The sequence below is a fragment of the Ranitomeya variabilis genome, chromosome 1 (genome assembly GCF_051348905.1).
Source record: "Ranitomeya variabilis isolate aRanVar5 chromosome 1, aRanVar5.hap1, whole genome shotgun sequence".
NCBI lineage: Eukaryota > Metazoa > Chordata > Amphibia > Anura > Dendrobatidae > Ranitomeya > Ranitomeya variabilis.
Genome location: NC_135232.1, coordinates 943,344,607 through 943,364,005, shown reverse-complemented (window position 1 = coordinate 943,364,005; position 19,399 = coordinate 943,344,607). Strand labels below are relative to the sequence as shown.

General features: G+C 43.6%; 1 protein-coding gene across 2 annotated transcripts in view; it reads left to right on the top strand.

The window, feature by feature from the left end:
- SETD7 (SET domain containing 7, histone lysine methyltransferase) overlaps positions 1-19,399 on the top strand; it is a 77,968-nt gene that overhangs the window by 34,843 nt on the left and 23,726 nt on the right. For both annotated transcript variants that reach the window (XM_077279209.1, XM_077279208.1), the window contains one exon: positions 7,360-7,441. In XM_077279209.1, the coding sequence (XP_077135324.1) occupies positions 7,360-7,441 (82 nt within the window). The remainder of the gene's footprint in view (positions 1-7,359; positions 7,442-19,399) is intronic.

Genomic DNA, 19,399 nt, shown 5'->3' with positions numbered 1-19,399 from the left:
AAGGCTACCATCAGTAACACACTATGCCGCCAGGGACTACTGCAGTGCCAGACGTGTCCCCTTGCTTAAGCCAGTACATGTCTGGGCCCGTCTGAAGTTTGCTAGAGAGCATTTGGATTATCCAGATGAGTATTTGGAGAATGTCATATGGTCTGACGAAACCAAAGTACTGTTTGGTAGAAACAAAACTCGTTGTGTTTGGAGGAGACTAAATGCTGAGTTGCATTCAAAGAACACCATACCTACTGTGAAGTATGGGGGTGGCAACATCATGCTTTGGGGCTGTTTCTCTGCAAAGGCACCAGGACAACTGATCTGTGTACATGAAAGAATGAATGGGGCCATGTATCATGAGATTTCGCATGCAAACCTCCTTCCATCAGCACGGGCATTGATGATGAAACGTGGATGGGTCTTTCAGCATGATAATGATCCCAAGCACACAGCCAGGGCAAAGAAGGAGTGGCTTCGTAAGAAGCATCTGAAGGTCCTGGAGTGGCCTAGTTAGTCAAATTACTAATACTGACCTACAAAGCCATCCATAACCTGTCTCCTCCATATATCTCTGAACTAATCTCCCGATATCTTCCCTCACGTAATCTCCGGTCCTCCCAAGACCTCCTTCTCTCCTCCACACTTATTCGCTCCTCATCCAATCGCCTCCAAGACTTCTCCAGAATATCTCCCATCCTCTGGAACTCTCTGCCCCAACACGTCCGACTATCAACCACAGTCGGATCCTTCAGACGGAACCTGAAAACTCATCTCTTCAGGAAAGCCTACAGCCTGCACTGACACCGCTGCCGCCTCACCACTATCGAAGCTACCACCTCACCAACACCGGAGCTCCTGCAACCCCCAACCTACTGTCTCCTTCCCCATAATCCTGTAGAATGTAAGCCCGCAAGGGCAGGGTCCTCGCCCCTCTGTATCAGTCCGTTATTGTTAGTTTGTTTACTGTAAGTGATATCTGTAACTTGTATGTAACCCCTTCTCATGTACAGCACCATGGAATCAATGGTGCTATATAAATAAATAATAGTAATAATAATAGTTAGTCTACAGATCTCAACCCCATAGAAAACCTTTGGATGGAGTTGAAAGTCCATGTTGCCCAGCGACAGGCCCAAAACATTACTGCTCTAGAGGAGATCTGCATGGAGGAATGGGCCAACATACCACCAACAGTGTGCGCCAACCTTGTGAAGACTTACAAAATAAAATCTTGCCAAATCAGACAAGGTGATTTTCTGGATTTGTTTTCTCATTTTGACTCTCATAGTTGTGGTCTACCTATGATGTCAGTTACAGGCCTCTCTCATCTTTTTAAGTGGGAGAACTTGCACAATTGGTGGCTGACTAAATACTTTTTTTCCCCACTGTAGTGATGAGCCAGGGTGGTACAGAGTGTGGCTACACCATTCTGTCACATTCATCAAAAGTGGCAGCTTTACTTACTCCAGTCCCTTACTAGAGTAACATTTCTGGCGAGGAGCAAGGAGGCAGACTCCATTGATAAGATGCACGAAATTCATCAAGAGTAACTGTTTAATGTTTGTTTGTTTTTTTCTATAAATCCATAATACACGTGAAACTAAGAAACTTTGTAGTCTATCTTATTAGAGAAATCTACTGCTTTCTCCTCCTGAGCTGATCATTCATCCTCAGAATTCTCAGTAAAATCTGTCTTGGAATACAGATTTGTCCATTAATGAGATCGAAGATGACAGTCGGTGCTTATGACGTTTATGGAGCACTGTAGCCATCATTTTCAGGAGAACTTTTAGCAGAATGTCTATCTTTGCCATTAACTGTCATCTCCTTTTTCAGAAATGGGGAAAATGTCTTCATTGAATACAGATTATTAGCACTGAAATTAGAGTGAAGGATCAGTCCAGGAGGTGAAACAAGCAGATTTCTCTGAGAGAAAATGCAAAGTTCCTTGTCTTTCTTTACTGTTTATGAAATAGAAATTAAAATAAATATTATAGCAGTATGGGACAGAGACCCTGATTCCAGTGATGTCACTTATTTGACTTGCTGTCAAATCACTGGTTTATCTGTTGCAGATCTAGCAGTTCTCTAATACTGAGCTTTGTACAACTCTAGCGCACCACTGATTGGCCGCTTTCTGTGCACACTGTGCACTGCTGACAAGTGGTGGGAGCATCGTTACACAGAGCAGTTGACAAGGAGGCACAAGACAAAACACTGATTTCATTGAAATATCAACACACTGCCCAGTAAGTGACATGTTGCTGGAATCAGGGTCTCAGTCCCGACATCATGCTGCCCTCGGATTAACCCCTTTCTGACATCCGACGTACTATCTTGTCGAGGTGGTCTGGGCCCCTATGACCACCGACGGGTTAGTACGTCATCACCGATCATCCGCGCTCATGGGGGGAGCGCGGCCAGGTGTCAGCTGACTATCACAGCTGACATCCGGCGCTATGTGCCAGGAGCGGTCGTGACCGCTCCTGGCACATTAACCCCCGGAACACTGTTCAAACATGATCGCAGCATTCCGGCGGCATAGGGAAGCATCGCGCAGGGAGGAGGCTCCCTGCGTGCTTCCCTGAGACCCTCGGAACAACGGGATGTGATCGCGTTGTTCACAAGGTCTCCTACGTCCTCCTCCCTGCAGGCCCTGGATCCAAAATGGCCATGGGGCTCTTTCCGGGTCCTGCAGGAAGGTGGCTTACAAGCGCCTGCTAAGAGGAGGCGCCAGCAAGCCTCCAGCACTGCCTGTCAGATCGCCGATCTGACACAGTGCTGTGCAAAGTGTCAGATCAGCGATCTGCCACTATAGCATGATGTCCCACCCTGGGACAAAGTAAAAAAGTAAAAAAAAAAAAAAAATTTACATGTGTAAAAAATAAATAAATAAATAAAATCCTAAATAAAAAAAAAAAAATACATTTCTTTATCTAAATAAAAAAACACAAAACAACAAAAGTACACATATTTAGTATCGCCGCGTCCGTAACGACCAGACCTATAAAACTGTCCCACTAGTTAACCCCTTCAGTGAACATCGAAAAAAAAGTAATAAAACAACACTTTATTATTATACCGCCGAACAAAAAGTGGAATAACACGCGATCAAAAAGACGGTTATAAAAAACCATGGTATCGCTGAAAACGTCATCTTGTCCCGCAAAAAACGAGCCACCATACAGCATCATCAAAGAAAAAATAAAAGTTATAGTCCTCAGAATAAAGCGATGCAAAAATAATTATTTTTTATATAAAATAGTTTTTATCGTATAAAAGCGGCAAAACATAAAAAAATTATATCAATGAGGTATCGCTGAAGAATAAAACTGCTTTATCAATTTTACCAAACTGGAACGGTATAAACACCCTACCCCCACACACAAAAAGAAATTCATGAATAGCTGGTTTTTGGTTATTCTGCCTCACAAAAACGTCAACTCGTCCCGCAAAAAAACAAAACCTCACATGACTCTGTGGACCAAAATATGGAAAAATTATAGCTCTCAAAATGTGGAGATGCAAAAACTATTTTTTGCAATAAAAAGCGTCTTTTAGTGTGTGACAGCTGCCAATCATAAAAATCTGCTACAAAAACCGCTATAAATAGTAGATCAAACTCCCCCTTCATCACCCCCTTAGTTAGGGTAAAATAATAAAATAAAAAAAATGTATTTATTAGCATTTTCCCATTAGGGTTAGTGTTAGGGTTGGGGCTAAAGTTAGGGTTAGGATTGGGGCTAAAGTTAGGGTTAGGTTTGGATTACATTTACGGTTGGGATTAGGGTTAGGGGTGTGTCAGGGTTAGGGGTGTGGTTAGGGTTATGGTTGGGGTTAGGGTTTCAGTTAGAATTGGGGGTTTCCACTGTTCAGGCACATCAGGGGCTCTCCAAATGCGTCATGGCATCCGATCTCAATTCCAGCCAATTCTGCGTTGAAAAAGTAAAACAGTGCTCCTTCCCTTCCGAGCTCTCCCGTGCGCCCAAACAGGGGTTTACCCCAACATATGGGGTATCGGCGTACTAGGGACAAATTGTACAACAACTTTTGCGGTCCAATTTATTCTGTTACCCTTGGTAAAATAAAACAAATTGGAGTTGAACTAAATTTTTTGTGAAAAAAGTTAAATGTTCATTTTTTTTTTTTAAAACACTCCAAAAATTCCTGTGAAACACCTGAAGGGTTAATAATCTTCTTGAATGTGGTTTTGAGCACCTTGAGGGGTGCAGTTTTTAGAATGGTGTCACACTTGGGTATTTTCTATCATATAGACCCCTCAAAGTGACTTCAAATGTGATGTGGTCCCTAAATAAAAAAAATGGTGTTGTAAAAATGAGAAATTGCTGGTCAACTTTTAACCCTTATAACTCCCTTAGAAAAAAAATTTTGGTTTCAAAATTGTGCTGATGTAAAGTAGACATGTGGGAAATTTTACTTATTAAGTATTTTGTATGACATTTCTCTGTGATTTAAAGGCATAAAAATTCAAAGTTGGAAAATTGCAAAATTTTCAAAATATTCTTCAAATTTCTGCTTTTTTCACAAATAAAAGTACAAATAAAAGTACAATATGTCACGAGAAAACAATGTCAGAATTACCGGGATCCGTTGAAGCGTTCCAGAGTTATAACCTCATAAAGGGACAGTGGTCAGAATTGTAAAAATTGGCCCTGTCCGTAATGGGCAAACCACCCTTGGGGCTAAAGGGGTTAAATACCGAAAAATTGCAGACAGATTTCCTTTTAAATGGTGTGCGCCTCTTGATGAATTTGACGCATCTTATTCACGCCCGCGCCTCAATAGTGTCTGAACCGCCAGTCTGAATGAATCAGGACCTATGCTTCCCTCTAGTTGGCTTTAACTCTATGAAGGAACTTTAACTATTTTTAGTGCAGAAATGCTTTGGACGCCATCTGGGAATAGTGTATAACCGGCGGCGGCTTAATGTACTAGTAGAGTAGGACAGATGGTAGGTGTTAAGAGGCATAGAATCAGTGTAGGGACAGTTAATGTCTTCTGTCTAATCCCCCTCTCTATCATTATACCTGTCCCGTCGTCAGCCTATTAGGGTCAGTAAATGACACTGAATTTGTCTTTAGTTAATGAAAAGAATAAGGTACATTTTATAATCATTCTCTTTAGGTTACGAATGTTAGAATTTTCATACGATAAACCCATGATCTTGGTTAGCAATTTTGACTCTACATAAAGATCTGTCGCACTCATTGCATGATACAGTAGCAGAGTGATGATGGGTTAGTTAGGCTGATGGAGGCCTTCTGGAGACCCCCATGTCTGCTTCATAGGAGACTGCGAAATTAACAGTGCGCTGCAGGACAGAAATATTAGTGAATTGCTCAAGCAGGGTCTTGTTCAAGTCCTTTGTGAACTAAGGTTTTGTTAATTTTTTTTTTTTTTTTTCAAAATTTCCATACCAAGATATAGGTTAACCTCAAGCGTGGAATTGTGGCCCTAACATGTATGGTAATATGAATCCGCATTATGTCTGACCTAATGAGCTTCAAAGGGGTATTCCCATCTCCAAGATACTATCATAACATGTAGTAAGTGTACTAATAATAATATCAGTAAATACCTCCAATTAGAAACGTATTACAGTTCTTCTGATTCGCTATGTCTCTTTCCTCATGTGCAGGACATTGCAGTAGCTTGGTAATCCATGGTTATGACCACTAGCAACTAACTGTCACTATGTGAGTGGTTGTAGCCATGGATACCCAAGCTACTGCACTGTCCTGCACATGGGGAAAGAGATATAGCGAATCAGAAGAACTGTAATACGTTTCTAATTGGAGGTATTTACTGATAGTACACCTACTACATATTAGGGTAGGATCTTGGAGATGGGAATATCCCTTTAAGTCTATAAAAAGAGAAAAATGCTTTTTGAAAAGTGGTAGCTATTTATATGACTTGTACATGCTGCCCAGATTTGACCATATTCGAGACACACGCTTCCAACCTGTATTGTCTGGGTAGACAGTGCTTTAACAACCAGGTCTGTTTTTTATTTTGTTTTTTGTTTTTCTCTCACTTTCACATTGAAGGATCTATGCCTGAGGCTTGTTTTTTCCTGAATGAGTTGTATTTTTTTTCCAATACCACCATTTTGGGACACACAAGCAGTGTTAATTGTCTTATTTATTTTTGGGTGGAGATGATGCACTCACCCCCGCAGCAATTTCCTTATTATTCTTTACACTAGATGGTGGCCCGATTCTAACGCATCGGGTATTCTAGAATATGCATGTCCACGTAGTATATTGCACAGCCCACGTAGTATATTGCCCAGCCACGTAGTATATTGCCCAGCCACGTAGTATATTGCCCAGCCACGTAGTATATTGCCCAGCCACGTAGTATATTGCCCAGTGACGTAGTATACAGCACAGCCCACGTAGTATATTGCACAGCGACGTAGTATATTGCCCAGCCACGTAGTATATTGCCCAGTGATGTAGTATATTGCACAGCGACTTAGTATACAGCACAGAGCCACGTAGTATATTGCCCAGCCACGTAGTATATTGCCCAGCCACGTATGTCAGAGGTTAAAAAATAAAAAATAAACATACTCACCTTCCGATCCGAGGGCCCCTTGTAGTTCTGTCGCCTGTGCACGGTGCATGCGGCAGCTTCCGGTCCCAGGGTGTGATGACATCGCGGTCACATGACCGTGACGTCATGGCAGGTCCTTCTCGCGCAGGGCCTGTGATGACGTCGTGGTCACATGATCGTGACGTCATGGCAGGTCCTTCTCCCGTACCATCGTTGGCACCGGAACCTGCCGCTTGCATGGAGAGGTCACCGGAGCGTCGCGAGGAGCGGGAAAGGTGAGTATATAATAATTTTTTATTTTTGTTATTATTTTTAACATTAGATCCTTTTACTATTGACACTGCATAGGCAAGCGTCAATAGTAAAAACTTGGTCACACAGGGCTAATAGCAGCGGTAACGGAGTGAGTTACCCGCGGCATAACGCGGTCCGTTACCGCTGGCATTAACCCTGTGTGAGTGGTGACTGCGGGGAGTATGGAGCGGGCACTAACTGCAGGGGAGTAGGGAGGGACTAATCGGACTATGGCTGTCGCTGATTGGTCGCGGCAGCCATGACAGGCAGCTGGCGAGACCAATCAGCGAATGAATATCCATGACAGACAGACAGAAGGACAGACGGAAGTGACCCTTAGACAATTATATAGTAGATTTTTTTTCTCACCCATCAAGTTAACTTAAGGGTGCCTGCAGAGGAGTGTATGAAAAATCATCTGAGTTTAATCCAGACTGATTATTGCTAGCGGTGAATGGTTGACACTTACAACTGTTCTTCTTTTTGTAGGTAAAGTTTATACATTTGATAAATCTACTTCCTCCGGTATTTCCACAAGTCCTTTGCTTCCAGACCCCTATGAATCAGAAAGGTGAGATGAATAATATTATGGTTATTCAAATGTGAATGAGTTAACTTTTTAGGTTACAAGATAACGTTGTGCTATTAATTTTGCATACCTCAGCCAGTATTCATAACTTTGTACTATATTTTGAAAAAAAATAAAAATAAATGATCCTACACACATTAATCATTACAGTGGGAATTTTGGTTAGTTGAAGCTATTAAAGGGTTAGCCTCAAAAATCGAATTTATCCCTAGATCTGGGCTCTGCGTAGAGCAGAAGTGCGCATACACAGCCTCTGCTCCATTATTTTTCTTTGCTACTGCTGAGTACAGCACTTGACTTTTTTCACCAATCTCATAGGCAATGAATGTATGACATATTGGCTTTAATTTCTGTCAGTCCCAGTGGTTCATTCCCCAGCTGCTATCATGCTATTTTCTATCCTATTGATAGGAGATAACTTGTGGGATTTTTTTAATTTTTTTTTTTTGAGGGGGGGGGGGGGGGGAGGGGGAGTTAAGGGATAACCAAATTAATCATCACTAAAATTATACACGTTGCTATGATCAAATTTCTACATATTCTTGGTGGTGACATGATGCTGCCAAGTCACATTGACATTGAAGTTTGTTTGTGCATGTTTGTATCTATATTGATTACCAGTTATAGGCAAGCCTCCTTGGCACTGCACAGTACTCGATTGAACATCCTGGTGCTTGAGATGCTTGGTATTCTATCAAGTGTCCAGGTAACCGTCGCGCATGTTTGGTGCCTGATTTTCAGCCACCAAACATGCAGGGATTGCCTGCCAGTCACACAGTAATACTACAGCCATGTTGGCTACTGGCATTACTGTGATAGCGTCATTGGGTCTATATAAGATCTGGTGACGCCATCTTGGGCACATTGTACCCGGAAATAGTGTAGAGAGAGTTGCTGCTGCAGAGGGAACAGTGTGTTATATAGCATTACATTACCTATTGGTGCAACATTAAACCAACAGCCCTTTTTAGGGCTGATTCAAATCGATTCTATTCTATGACATGGCACTTAGCTGAAATTCGTGTAGTGTTAGCTGCTGGAGAAGGAATAGTGTATTAAAGGCACTTAGAGCACAGTTGAGTGCATTACAGTCCTTGGTACTGCCACGTACAAGCAAAACTCCTTTCAGTGACAATTTAAAAAGATTATATTCACTAATATCGTTCTTATCTGCAATTTGTTTAGGGTTAGCTGGCGGTGTAGGGATAGCGTATTACAGGTGTCTACTCAGGGTTGATTGAGTTAAAGACCTTAGTGCTGCGACGTATAAGCAAATTTCCTTTCAGTGACAATTTAAATCGATTCTATATTCTAATAATACCGCTCTTGGCTGTGTAGATAATTTAAAATGTGCAAGGCATGCAGAAAGAGACGGGGAAGTGGACATGATGGACCAAGCAGAGGTGAAACTGTGCTTGCTACGGGAGCACAACAAACATTCTCATCCACGAGACCTAGCTTCTTGTCACACTTTTCTGGAGGGTGCAGGACACCACTGTTGAAGCCAGAACAGTGTGAGCAGGTTGTGGCTTTGATGGCAGATAATTAGGGATGAGCAAATAGCTTAAATAGCTTTGGATAGCTCCCTATCCGAATAGCTATAGCGTTTATGGAATAGCTGCATCTGGAACCCGGATACCTGGAGCGCTCCCGATAATAAGCTGTTCGTCGTCGCAGCTGCATGGCTGTGTGACAGTCACAACACATGCATGGAGAGCGCTATAGCTATTCGGATAAGGAGTTATACAAAGGTTTTCGTTAATCCCTACAGATAATGTTTCCAGTCTGTTTCCCAGCATCACCCTCTTCTCCATACGGTCCAGTCTCACTAGTCAAGAGTCTGGACCACATAATCTTAACCCTGAACCTTCTTCGTCCCACCCTGGCAAGTCCTAAAAGACAAGTAACTCATACTTGGACACTCTGAGGAGCTCTTTACCTTTCCACTTATGGCTTCTTCTGGTCTCTCACCGTGCACGTTTCAAAAGGGACATGAGGAGATTGTGTGCGATGATGCCCAAATATTTGAGCAGCCACAGTCAGAAGAAGCTGACTGTAGTGAATGGCAATTATTGTCTCAAGAGGTAGATAATGATGAGACACAGTTGCCAACAAATCTTTTGAAGACAACAAGTCAGGAGGAGGACTGTTGTGAACTCTGTTTTTGGGCTCCCTCTAGTGGTCACAAGCGGTACTGTGTAGTGTTGTCTTTCTGCAGGTTGGCAGTATCAGCTGGTTCGTTATCCTTGGTTGGGTTTCCTATTTAGTTCACCTGGATACTCAGTTCCTTGCCTGCTCTCAATGTATTCAGTGCTCTTCAGATTCCTTGTGACTACCTTGCTCCCAGTCTCTCCAAGACAAGCTAAGTTTTTGTTTGATCTTTTTTTGATTATCAGCATTTATTATGTTTTTAGTCCAGCTCGCTAAAATGTGATTTCCTCGCTTGCTGGTTGCTCTAGGGGACTGAGTTTCTCCCCCCCCACACCGTTAGTTGGTGCGGCGGTTCTTGAAATCTCAGTGTGGATATTTTGTAAGGGTTTTTTACTGACCGCACAGACCCCTTTACTATTTTCTGCTATCTAGTATTAGTGGGCCTCATTTGCTAAATCTGTTTTCACCCCTGTGTATGTGCCTTCCTCTTACCTCACCGTTATTATATGTTGGGGGCTTCTATTTCTTTGGGGATTATTTCTCTGGAGGCAAGAGAGGTCTTTCTTTCTCTCTAGGGGTAGTTAGTTCCTCAGGCTGGCTCGAGACGTCTAGGATTTTTTAGGCACGTTCACCGGCTACTTCTAGTGTGTTTGGATAGGTTCAGATTTGCGGTCAGTCCAGTTTGCCACCTCCCTAGAGCTTGTCCTATGTATGTTACTTAGCTGGAGTAACTTGTGATCCTCAACCACTAAGGATCATAACAGTAGAGCAGGCCACAAAAGTGTTTAATGCATCGCAGAAGTGGGATAAAAAGAAGACCTGAGTACATTTTTTTTTTTTTTTTTTTTCCTCCCGCTTTTCCTTTGCTGCAGTCTGTTTAGCTTCTTTCATCCCCTTGAACTCTGGGTGGTTTTGAGCTCAGCTGCAGACATGAATTTTCAGACTCTGACTTCTAGTGTGGATCATCTGACTGCACGGGTGCAAAGTATTCAGGATTTTGTTATTCATAGCCCTATGTCAGAACCAAAGATACCCATTCCTGAATTGTTTTCTGGTGATAGATCTAGGTTTCTAAACTTTAAGAATAATTGTAAGTTATTTCTATCTCTGAGACCTCGTTCCTCTGGTGATTCCGCTCAGCAAGTTAAAATTGTTATCTCCTTGTTGCGTTGCGACCCTCAAGATTGGGCTTTCTCTCTGGCGCCAGGAGATCCTGCATTGCTTAATGTAGATGCATTTTTTCTGGCTCTTGGACTGCTTTATGAGGAGCCTAATCTTGAGAATCAGGCAGAAAAAGCGTTGCTGGCTATCTCTCAAGGTCAGGATGAAGCAGAGGTGTATTGTCAAAAATTTCGGAAATGGTCGGTGCTTACTCAATGGAATGAGTGTGCCTTGGCTGCAAGTTTCAGAGAAGGTCTTTCTGAGGCCGTTAAGAATGTTATGGTGGGGTTTCCCACCCCTACAAGTCTGAGTGATTCTATGGCTTTAGCCATTCAGGTTGATCGGCGTTTGCGGGAGCGCATATCTGCTCATCCTTTGGCGGTATTTTCTGAACAGAGACCTGAGTCTATGCAATGTGACCGAACTCTGACCAGAAATGAGCAACAAAGTCATAGACGTCAAAATGGGTTGTGCTTTTACTGTGGTGATTCTACTCATGTTATCTCAGCATGCTCTAAACGCTTAAAAAAAATCGCTAAACCTGTCACCATTGGTACTATGCAGCCTAAGTTTATTTTGTCTGTTACTTTGATTTGTTCTTTGTCATCCTACCCGGTTATGGCTTTTGTGGATTCGGGTGCTGCCCTGAATCTGATGGATTTGTCGTTTGCCAGGCGCTGTGGTTTTGTCCTGGAGCCTTTGGAATTTCCTATTCCTCTGAGGGGAATTGATGCTACGCCATTGGCTGAGAATAAGCCTCAGTATTGGACGCAAATGACCATGTGCATGACTCCCGTACATCAGGAGGTGATTCGCTTTCTTGTGCTGCATAATTTGCATGATGTTGTCGTTTTGGGTCTGCCATGGCTGCAGGCTCATAATCCAGTTTTAGATTGGAAAGCTGTGTCTGTGTCAAGTTGGGGTTGTCAGGGAATTCATGGCGATGTTCCGTTGGTGTCTATTGCTTCTTCCACTCCTTCTGAGGTCCCTGAGTTTTTGTCTGACTACCAGAATGTATTTGATGAACCCAGGTCCAGTGCCCTGCCCCCTCATAGGGATTGTGACTGTGCTATAAATTTAATTCCTGGTAGTAAATTCCCTAAGGGACGACTTTTTAATCTGTCTATACCAGAGCATGCCGCGATGCGGAGTTATATAAAGGAGTCTTTGGAGAAGGAACATATTCGCCCATCCTCTTCCCCTCTTGGTGCAGGATTTTTTTTTGTGGCCAAGAAGGACCGTTCGTTGAGACCTTGTATAGATTATCGTCTTCTGAATAAAATCACAGTCAAATTTCAGTATCCTTTACCACTATTGTCTGATTTGTTTGCTCGGATTAAGGGTGCCAGTTGGTTCACCAAGATAGATCTCCGTGGTGCGTATAACCTTGTGCGCATTAAGCAGGGAGATGAATGGAAAACAGCATTTAATACGCCTGAAGGCCATTTTGAGTACTTGGTGATGCCTTTTGGACTCTCTAATGCTCCTTCTGTGTTTCAGTCTTTCATGCGTGACATCTTCCGAGAATATCTGGATAAATTTATGATTGTTTATCTGGATGACATTTTGGTCTTTTCTGATGATTGGGAGTCCCATGTGAAGCAGGTCAGGATGGTGTTTCAGGTCGTGCGTGCTAATGCTTAATTTGTGAAGGGCTCAAAATGCCTCTTCGGAGTACAGAAGGTTTCCTTTTTGGGTTTTATTTTTTCTCCTACTGTGGAGATGGACCCAGTCAAGGTCCAGGCTATTCATGACTGGACTCAGCCCACGTCTGTTAAGAGTCTTCAGAAGTTCTTGGGTTTTGCTAATTTTTACCGTCGTTTCATCGCTAATTTTTCTAGCGTGGTTAAACCTTTGACAGATTTGACCAAGAAGGGTTCTGATGTGACTAATTGGTCTCCTGCGGCCGTGGAGGCCTTTCGGGAGCTGAAGCACCGGTTTTCTTCAGCTCCAGTCTTATGTCAGCCAGATGTCTCTCTCCCCTTCCAGGTCGAGGTTGATGCTTCTGAGATTGGAGCAGGGGCTGTTTTGTCGCAGAGAAGCTCTGATGGCTCTGTGATGAAACCATGTGCTTTCTTTTCAAGAAAGTTTTCGCCTGCCGAGCGGAATTATGATGTTGGTAATCGGGAGTTGTTGGCTATGAAGTGGGCATTTGAGGAGTGGCGACATTGGCTCGAAGGAGCTAAACATCGTGTGGTGGTCTTGACTGATCACAAAAATCTGATTTACCTTGAATCTGCCAAGCGCCTGAATCCTAGACAGGCTCGTTGGTCGTTGTTTTTCTCCCGTTTCAACTTCGTGGTCTCATATCTGCCTGGTTCGAAGAACGTGAAAGCTGATGCACTTTCTAGGAGTTTTGTGCCTGACTCTCCGGGAGTTTCTGAGCCGGCTGGTATTCTCAGAGAGGGAGTGATTTTGTCTGCCATTTCCCCAGATTTGCGACGAGTGCTGCAGAAATTTCAGGCGGATAGACCTGACCGTTGTCCACCAGAGAGACTGTTTGTCCCGGATAGATGGACCAGCAGAGTTATTTCCGAGGTTCATTCTTCGGTGTTGGCGGGTCATCCTGGGATTTTTGGTACCAGAGATTTGGTGGCTAGGTCCTTCTGGTGGCCTTCCTTGTCGCGGGATGTGCGTTCCTTTGTGCAGTCTTGTGGGATTTGTGCTCGGGCTAAGCCTTGCTGTTCTCGTGCCAGCGGTTTGCTTTTGCCTTTGCCTATTCCGAAAAGGCCTTGGACGCACATTTCCATGGATTTTATTTCGGATCTTCCGGTATCTCAGAAAATGTCTGTCATCTGGGTGGTGTGTGATCGTTTTTCCAAGATGGTCCATTTGGTGCCCTTGCCTAAGTTGCCTTCTTCCTCCGATTTGGTTCCTTTTTTCAGAATGTGGTTCGCTTGCACGGCATTCCTGAAAATATTGTGTCTGATAGAGGATCCCAGTTTGTGTCCAGGTTTTGGCGGACTTTTTGTGCTAAGATGGGCATTGATTTGTCTTTTTCGTCGGCCTTCCATCCTCAGACTAATGGCCAAACCGAGCGAACTAATCAGACGTTGGAAACTTATTGAGATGTTTTGTTTCTGCTGATCAGGATGATTGGGTGACTTTTTTGCCATTGGCCGAGTTTGCCCTTAATAATCGGGCTAGTTCTGCTACTTTGGTTTCGCCTTTTTTCTGCAATTCTGGTTTCCATCCTCGTTTTTCCTCGGGTCAGGTTGAGCCTTCTGACTGTCCTTGGGTGGATTCTGTGGTGGATAGGTTGCAGCAGATTTGGAACCATGTGGTGGACAATTTGAGGTTGTCACAAGAGAAGGCTCAGCGCTTTGTCAATCGCCGTCGCGGTGTGGGTCCCCGACTTTGTGTTGGGGATTTGGTGTGGCTGTCTTCTCGGTATGTTCCTATGAAGGTCTCCTCTCCTAAATTCAAGCCTCGCTACATCGGTCCTTATAAGATCTTGGAAATCCTTAACCCGGTGTCTTTTCGTTTGGATCTCCCAGCATCGTTTGCCATTCATAATGTGTTCCATAGGTCTTTGTTGCGGAGGTATGTGGTACCTGTGGTTCCTTCTGTTGAGCCTCCTGCTCCGGTGCTGGTCGAGGGCGAATTGGAGTACGTGGTGGAGAAGATTTTGGATTCTCGTATCTCTAGACGGAGGCTTCAGTATTTGGTGAAGTGGAAGGGCTATGGTCAGGAGGATAATTCCTGGGTTGTCGCCTCTGATGTTCATGCGGCCGATTTGGTTCGTGCCTTCCACGCGGCTCGTCCTGATCGCCCTGGGGGTTTTGATGAGGGTTCGGTGACCCCTCCTCAAGGGGGGGGTACTGTTGTGAACTCTGTTTTTGGGCTCCCTCTAGTGGTAACAAGCGGTACTGTGTAGTGTTGTCTGGGCCCACTGCAACCGTTTCTGCTTGTGAACACTGTTTAGGGGTGGCCGAATAGTAGGTTTATGAACCAAAGCAAGCCTTTGAAGGATCCTACACCTTGAGGCTCGAGGGACACCAGAGGCACCAGCAGCTTCAAATATCTGTTTGCTGGTTTGTAATGGTTTTTTGGTTTCCTCTCTTAATCCGAACTTGCCTGGCAGAAACCTTCCTCATTATGCCTTTATCAGCACGAACACATCTGTGCTCAGATTCAGCCACAAATCTCTTAACAGTACGATGATCATGCTTACGTTTTCGTGAAATATCTAATGTTTTCATCCCTTGACCAAGGCATTGCACTAGTTGATGCTTTTCGGCAGCAGAGAGATCCTTTTTCTTTCCCATGTTACTTGAAAACTGTGGCCTGCTTAATAAAATGGAACATCATCTTTAAGTAGTTTTCCTTTAATTAGAATCACCTGGAAAACCAATCATCACATGTGTTTAAGATTGATTTCAGTGATCCATTGAGCCCTGAGACACAATACCATCCATGAGCTTATTTGAAAAACAAAAAAATTACCGTATATACTCAAGTATAAGCCGACCAACCCCCCCCCCCCCCCCCCCCCACCGGTAAATGTCACAAATGCTGATTATGGCCCCATAAGATGCTCCATACAGTCATTTGCCCCATATAATGCCCCATAAATGCTGATTATGGCCCCATAAGATGCTCCATACAGACATTTGCCCCATATAATGCTACACAAATGCTGATTATGGCCTCATAAGATGCTCCACACAATCATTTGCCCCATGTAATGCTCCATAAATGCTGATTATGGCCCCATAAGATGCTCCATGGCCAATGGCATGTATTTCAGTGCAGGCAGCCAGAGGGTCCCTGTGTTGCAATACACTTAAAGCGAACTTGTCAGTAGGATTATGCACCATAACCTACATTATTGCAATACACTTAAGCTGAATGTGTGTCATTGGAAGCACATCCAGCTGAAGTTGGTGCTGGGGTCAGCGTACTTCCCCTCCTGCACGGGCCCGGCAGCTGGATGTGCGTCATTTAAGGCGCGCTTCCAGCATGCGGGCCGGAAATCCGTCCATCGGTGACCCCGTCACGTGATCACGGGTCATCGATGGGTTGGCATGACAACCAGAGGTCTTCAACAGACCTCTGTGGTTGTCACTGCCGGATTGCTATGAGCGCCACCCGGTGGTCGGCGCTTATAGCACGTCATCAATTCTGCTACATACAGGAAATCTGATCATCGCCTGTATGTAGCAGAGCCGATCGGTTATTGCAGCTTCTAGTCTCCCATGGAGACTATTGAAGCATGCCAAAAATATTTTAAAAAATGATTTTAAAAATATTAGAAAAATAAAAAAATATAAAAGTTCAAATAACTAGTGATGAGTGGGTTTTCCCGGACCTCTGAGTATTTGTTAGTGTTCGGAGATTTAGTTTTCATCACTGCAGCTGAATGATTTACAGCTATTAGCCAGGCTGAGTACATGTGGGGGTTGCCTGTTGCTAGGTAATCCCCACATGTAATCAAGTTGGCTAATAGATGTAAAGGTACGTTCACACGAAGCGACGCTGCAGCGATAGCGACAACGATGCCGATCGCTGCAGCGTCGCTGTTTGATCGCTGGGGAGCTGTCACACAGACCGCTCTCCAGCGACCAACGATGCCGAGGTCCCCGGGTAACCAGGGTAAACATCGGGTTGCTAAGCGCAGGGCCGCGCTTAGTAACCCGATGTTTACCCTGGTTACCAGCGTAAAAGTAAAAAAAACAAACACTACATACTCATCTGCGCGTCCCCCAGCGTCTGCTTCCTGACACTGACTGAGCTCCGGCCCTAACAGCACAGCGGTGACGTCACCGCTGTGCTTTCACTTTCACTTTAGGGCCGGCGCTCAGTAAGTGTCAGGAAGCAGACGCTGGGGGACGCGCAGATGAGTATGTAGTGTTTGTTTTTTTTACTTTTATGCTGGTAACCAGGGTAAACATCGGGTTACTAAGCGAGGCCCTGCGCTTAGTAACCCGATGTTTACCCTGGTTACCAGTGTAAAACATCGCTGGTATCGTTGCTTTTGCTTTCAAACACAACGATACACAGCGATCTGACGACCAAATAAAGTTCTGGACTTTATTCAGCGACCAGCGACATCACAGCAGGATCCTGATCGCTGCTGCGTGTCAAACGAAACGATATCGCTAGCGAGGACGCTGCAACGTCACGGATCGCTAGCGATATCGTTACAAAGTCGTTTCGTGTGAAGGTACCTTAAATCATGCTGCTGAGGCGATGAAATCTTAATCTCCGAGCAGTCATAAATACTCGTAGACCACCCGAGCGCGCTCGGGAAAGACCCGAGCAAGGAGTACTCGCTCATCACTACAAATAACCCCCCTTTCGCCCCATTCAAAATAAAACAATAAAAAAATCAAACATACAATATAAAAACAGAATTAACCCGATCACTAAACGGCGTAAAAAAAGTCAAAACAGAATTACATTTTTTGGGTCACTGGTACATTGCCATGAAATGCAATAACGGGCGATCAAAAGAACGAATCTGCACCAACATGGTATCATTAAAAACGCCAGCTCAGCACGCAGCACTCAGCTCACCCGACCCGAGATCACGAAAAATGATCATTCTTCTTTTTTTTTAACAAACTTTGGAATTTCTTTTACCACTTAAATAAAAAAGAACCTAGACATGTTTGGTGTCTATGAACTCGTAATGACCTGGACAATCATAATGGCTGGTCAGTTTTAGCATTTAGTGAATATGGTAAAAAAAAAACTGTGGGATTGCACTTTTTTTGCAATTTCACAGCACTTTTTTTTTCCCTGTTTTCGAGTACATGACATGGTAAAACCAATTGTGTTGTTCAAAAGTACAACTCATCCCGCAAAATACAAGCCCTCACATGGCCATATTGACCAAAAAAATAAAAAAGTTATGGCTCTGGAAAGAAGGGGAGCAAAAAATGAAAATGCAAAACCAAAATACCTCTGGTCGGTAAGGGGTTAAATGCAGAACAGGTAACATATACCAGGATGAGGGACATGACTACCAGGAAGGGGGACATTACTACATAATGAAAGGGTGTGGGCGAACATGCATGTCTTTATAGGATTTAGAACGCTACAAGGGCCCATACATCTGACCAACATGCAGGGGGGCCCAGGACCAACTTTTGTATTGGGTCCAATTGGGTGCTGTTCGCACTCTGCACAATAAGGGCCGTAACCAAATACGACATCGTAGACTTGATGGCAGCAACATCGCACAAGTGGTGCTCACCAAAGAAACACTTACAAGTAAAGGTAGAATAAGGGTATGTGCACACGCTGCGGACTGGTGTGCGGATTTTTCCGCACTGATTTTGATAAATCCGCAGGGCAAAAACACTGCGTTTTTCCTGCGGATCTATCTTGGATTTTCTGCGGATTTTCCGCGGTTTTTGTGCGGATTCTACTGCGGTTTTACACCTGCGGTTTTTGAACATGGAGCAGGTGTAAAATCGCTGCGGATTCCACACAAAGAATTGACATGCTGCGGAAAATAAACCGCTGCGTTTCCGCGCATTTTTTTCCGCAGCATGTGCACAGCGGTTTTTATTTTCCATAGGTTAACATGGTACTGTACACCGCATGGAAAACTGCTGCGGATCTGCAGTAAAAACCGCAACGTGTGCACATACCCTAAGGCACTCACCACTTGCTTTGTTGCGGTTCAGGGAATTTTGAGACAAAATTGGCTAACATACGTTTCGCTTGAGTCACGCTTCTTCTGAGCTTGTGTGTATAAGGTGCTGAGTGGCCTTTCTGACAATGCATCAGGTGTCTACTTTCAGGCTATGTGCACACGTTCAGGATTGTTTGCTTTTTTTCATGTTTTTTCGGCCGTTTTCCGTGGGAAAAACGCTTAAAAAACGCATACATAAGCATCCCATCATTTTTAATGCATTCTGCAATTTTTGTGCACATGATGCGTTTTTTTCCGCGAAAAAAAACGCATCGCGGTAAAAAACGCAGCATGTTCATTAGGCTATGTGCATACGTCAGGATTTCTTGCAGAAATTTCCTGAACAAAACCGGACATTTTCTGTAAGAAATCCGCATGCGTTTTTTGACGCGGTTTTTCGCGTTTTTTTCTGGAGCTTCCCAATGCATTAAATAGTGGGAAAAATTCGAAAAATCTGCAAAATTAATGAACATGATCCATTTTTTACCGCGATGCGTTTTTTTTTCGGAAAAAGACGCATCATGTGCACAAAAATTGCAGAATGCATTATAATTGATGGGATGCATATGTATGCGTTTTTATAGCGAAAAAAAACGCGAAAAATCTTGAACGTGTGCACACAGCCTTAATTTTGCGGATTTTTCTAGTTTTTCCCGCTATTTAATGCATTGGGAAGCTCCGGAAAAAAAAAAACCCGCAAAAAACGCATGCGGATTTCCTGCAGAAAAAGTACGCTTTTGTTCAGGAAAATTCGGCAGAAAATCCTGGCGTGTGCACATAGCCTCAGAGAAAAAAAAAAATTGTTTGAGTACGTCAGTAATATGTAAATAGTTTTAAAAAAAAAACACCTCAGTTTTAAGAGAAATAAATGCTTTGGAACTGTTGTGTGGTAACAAAGTCCACCCACCAAGCCCCCTTTTTTTTTTTTTTTTTTTTTTTTTTTTTTTTTTACCTGGCTACTTCCCCTCAAACTATTTTTGCGT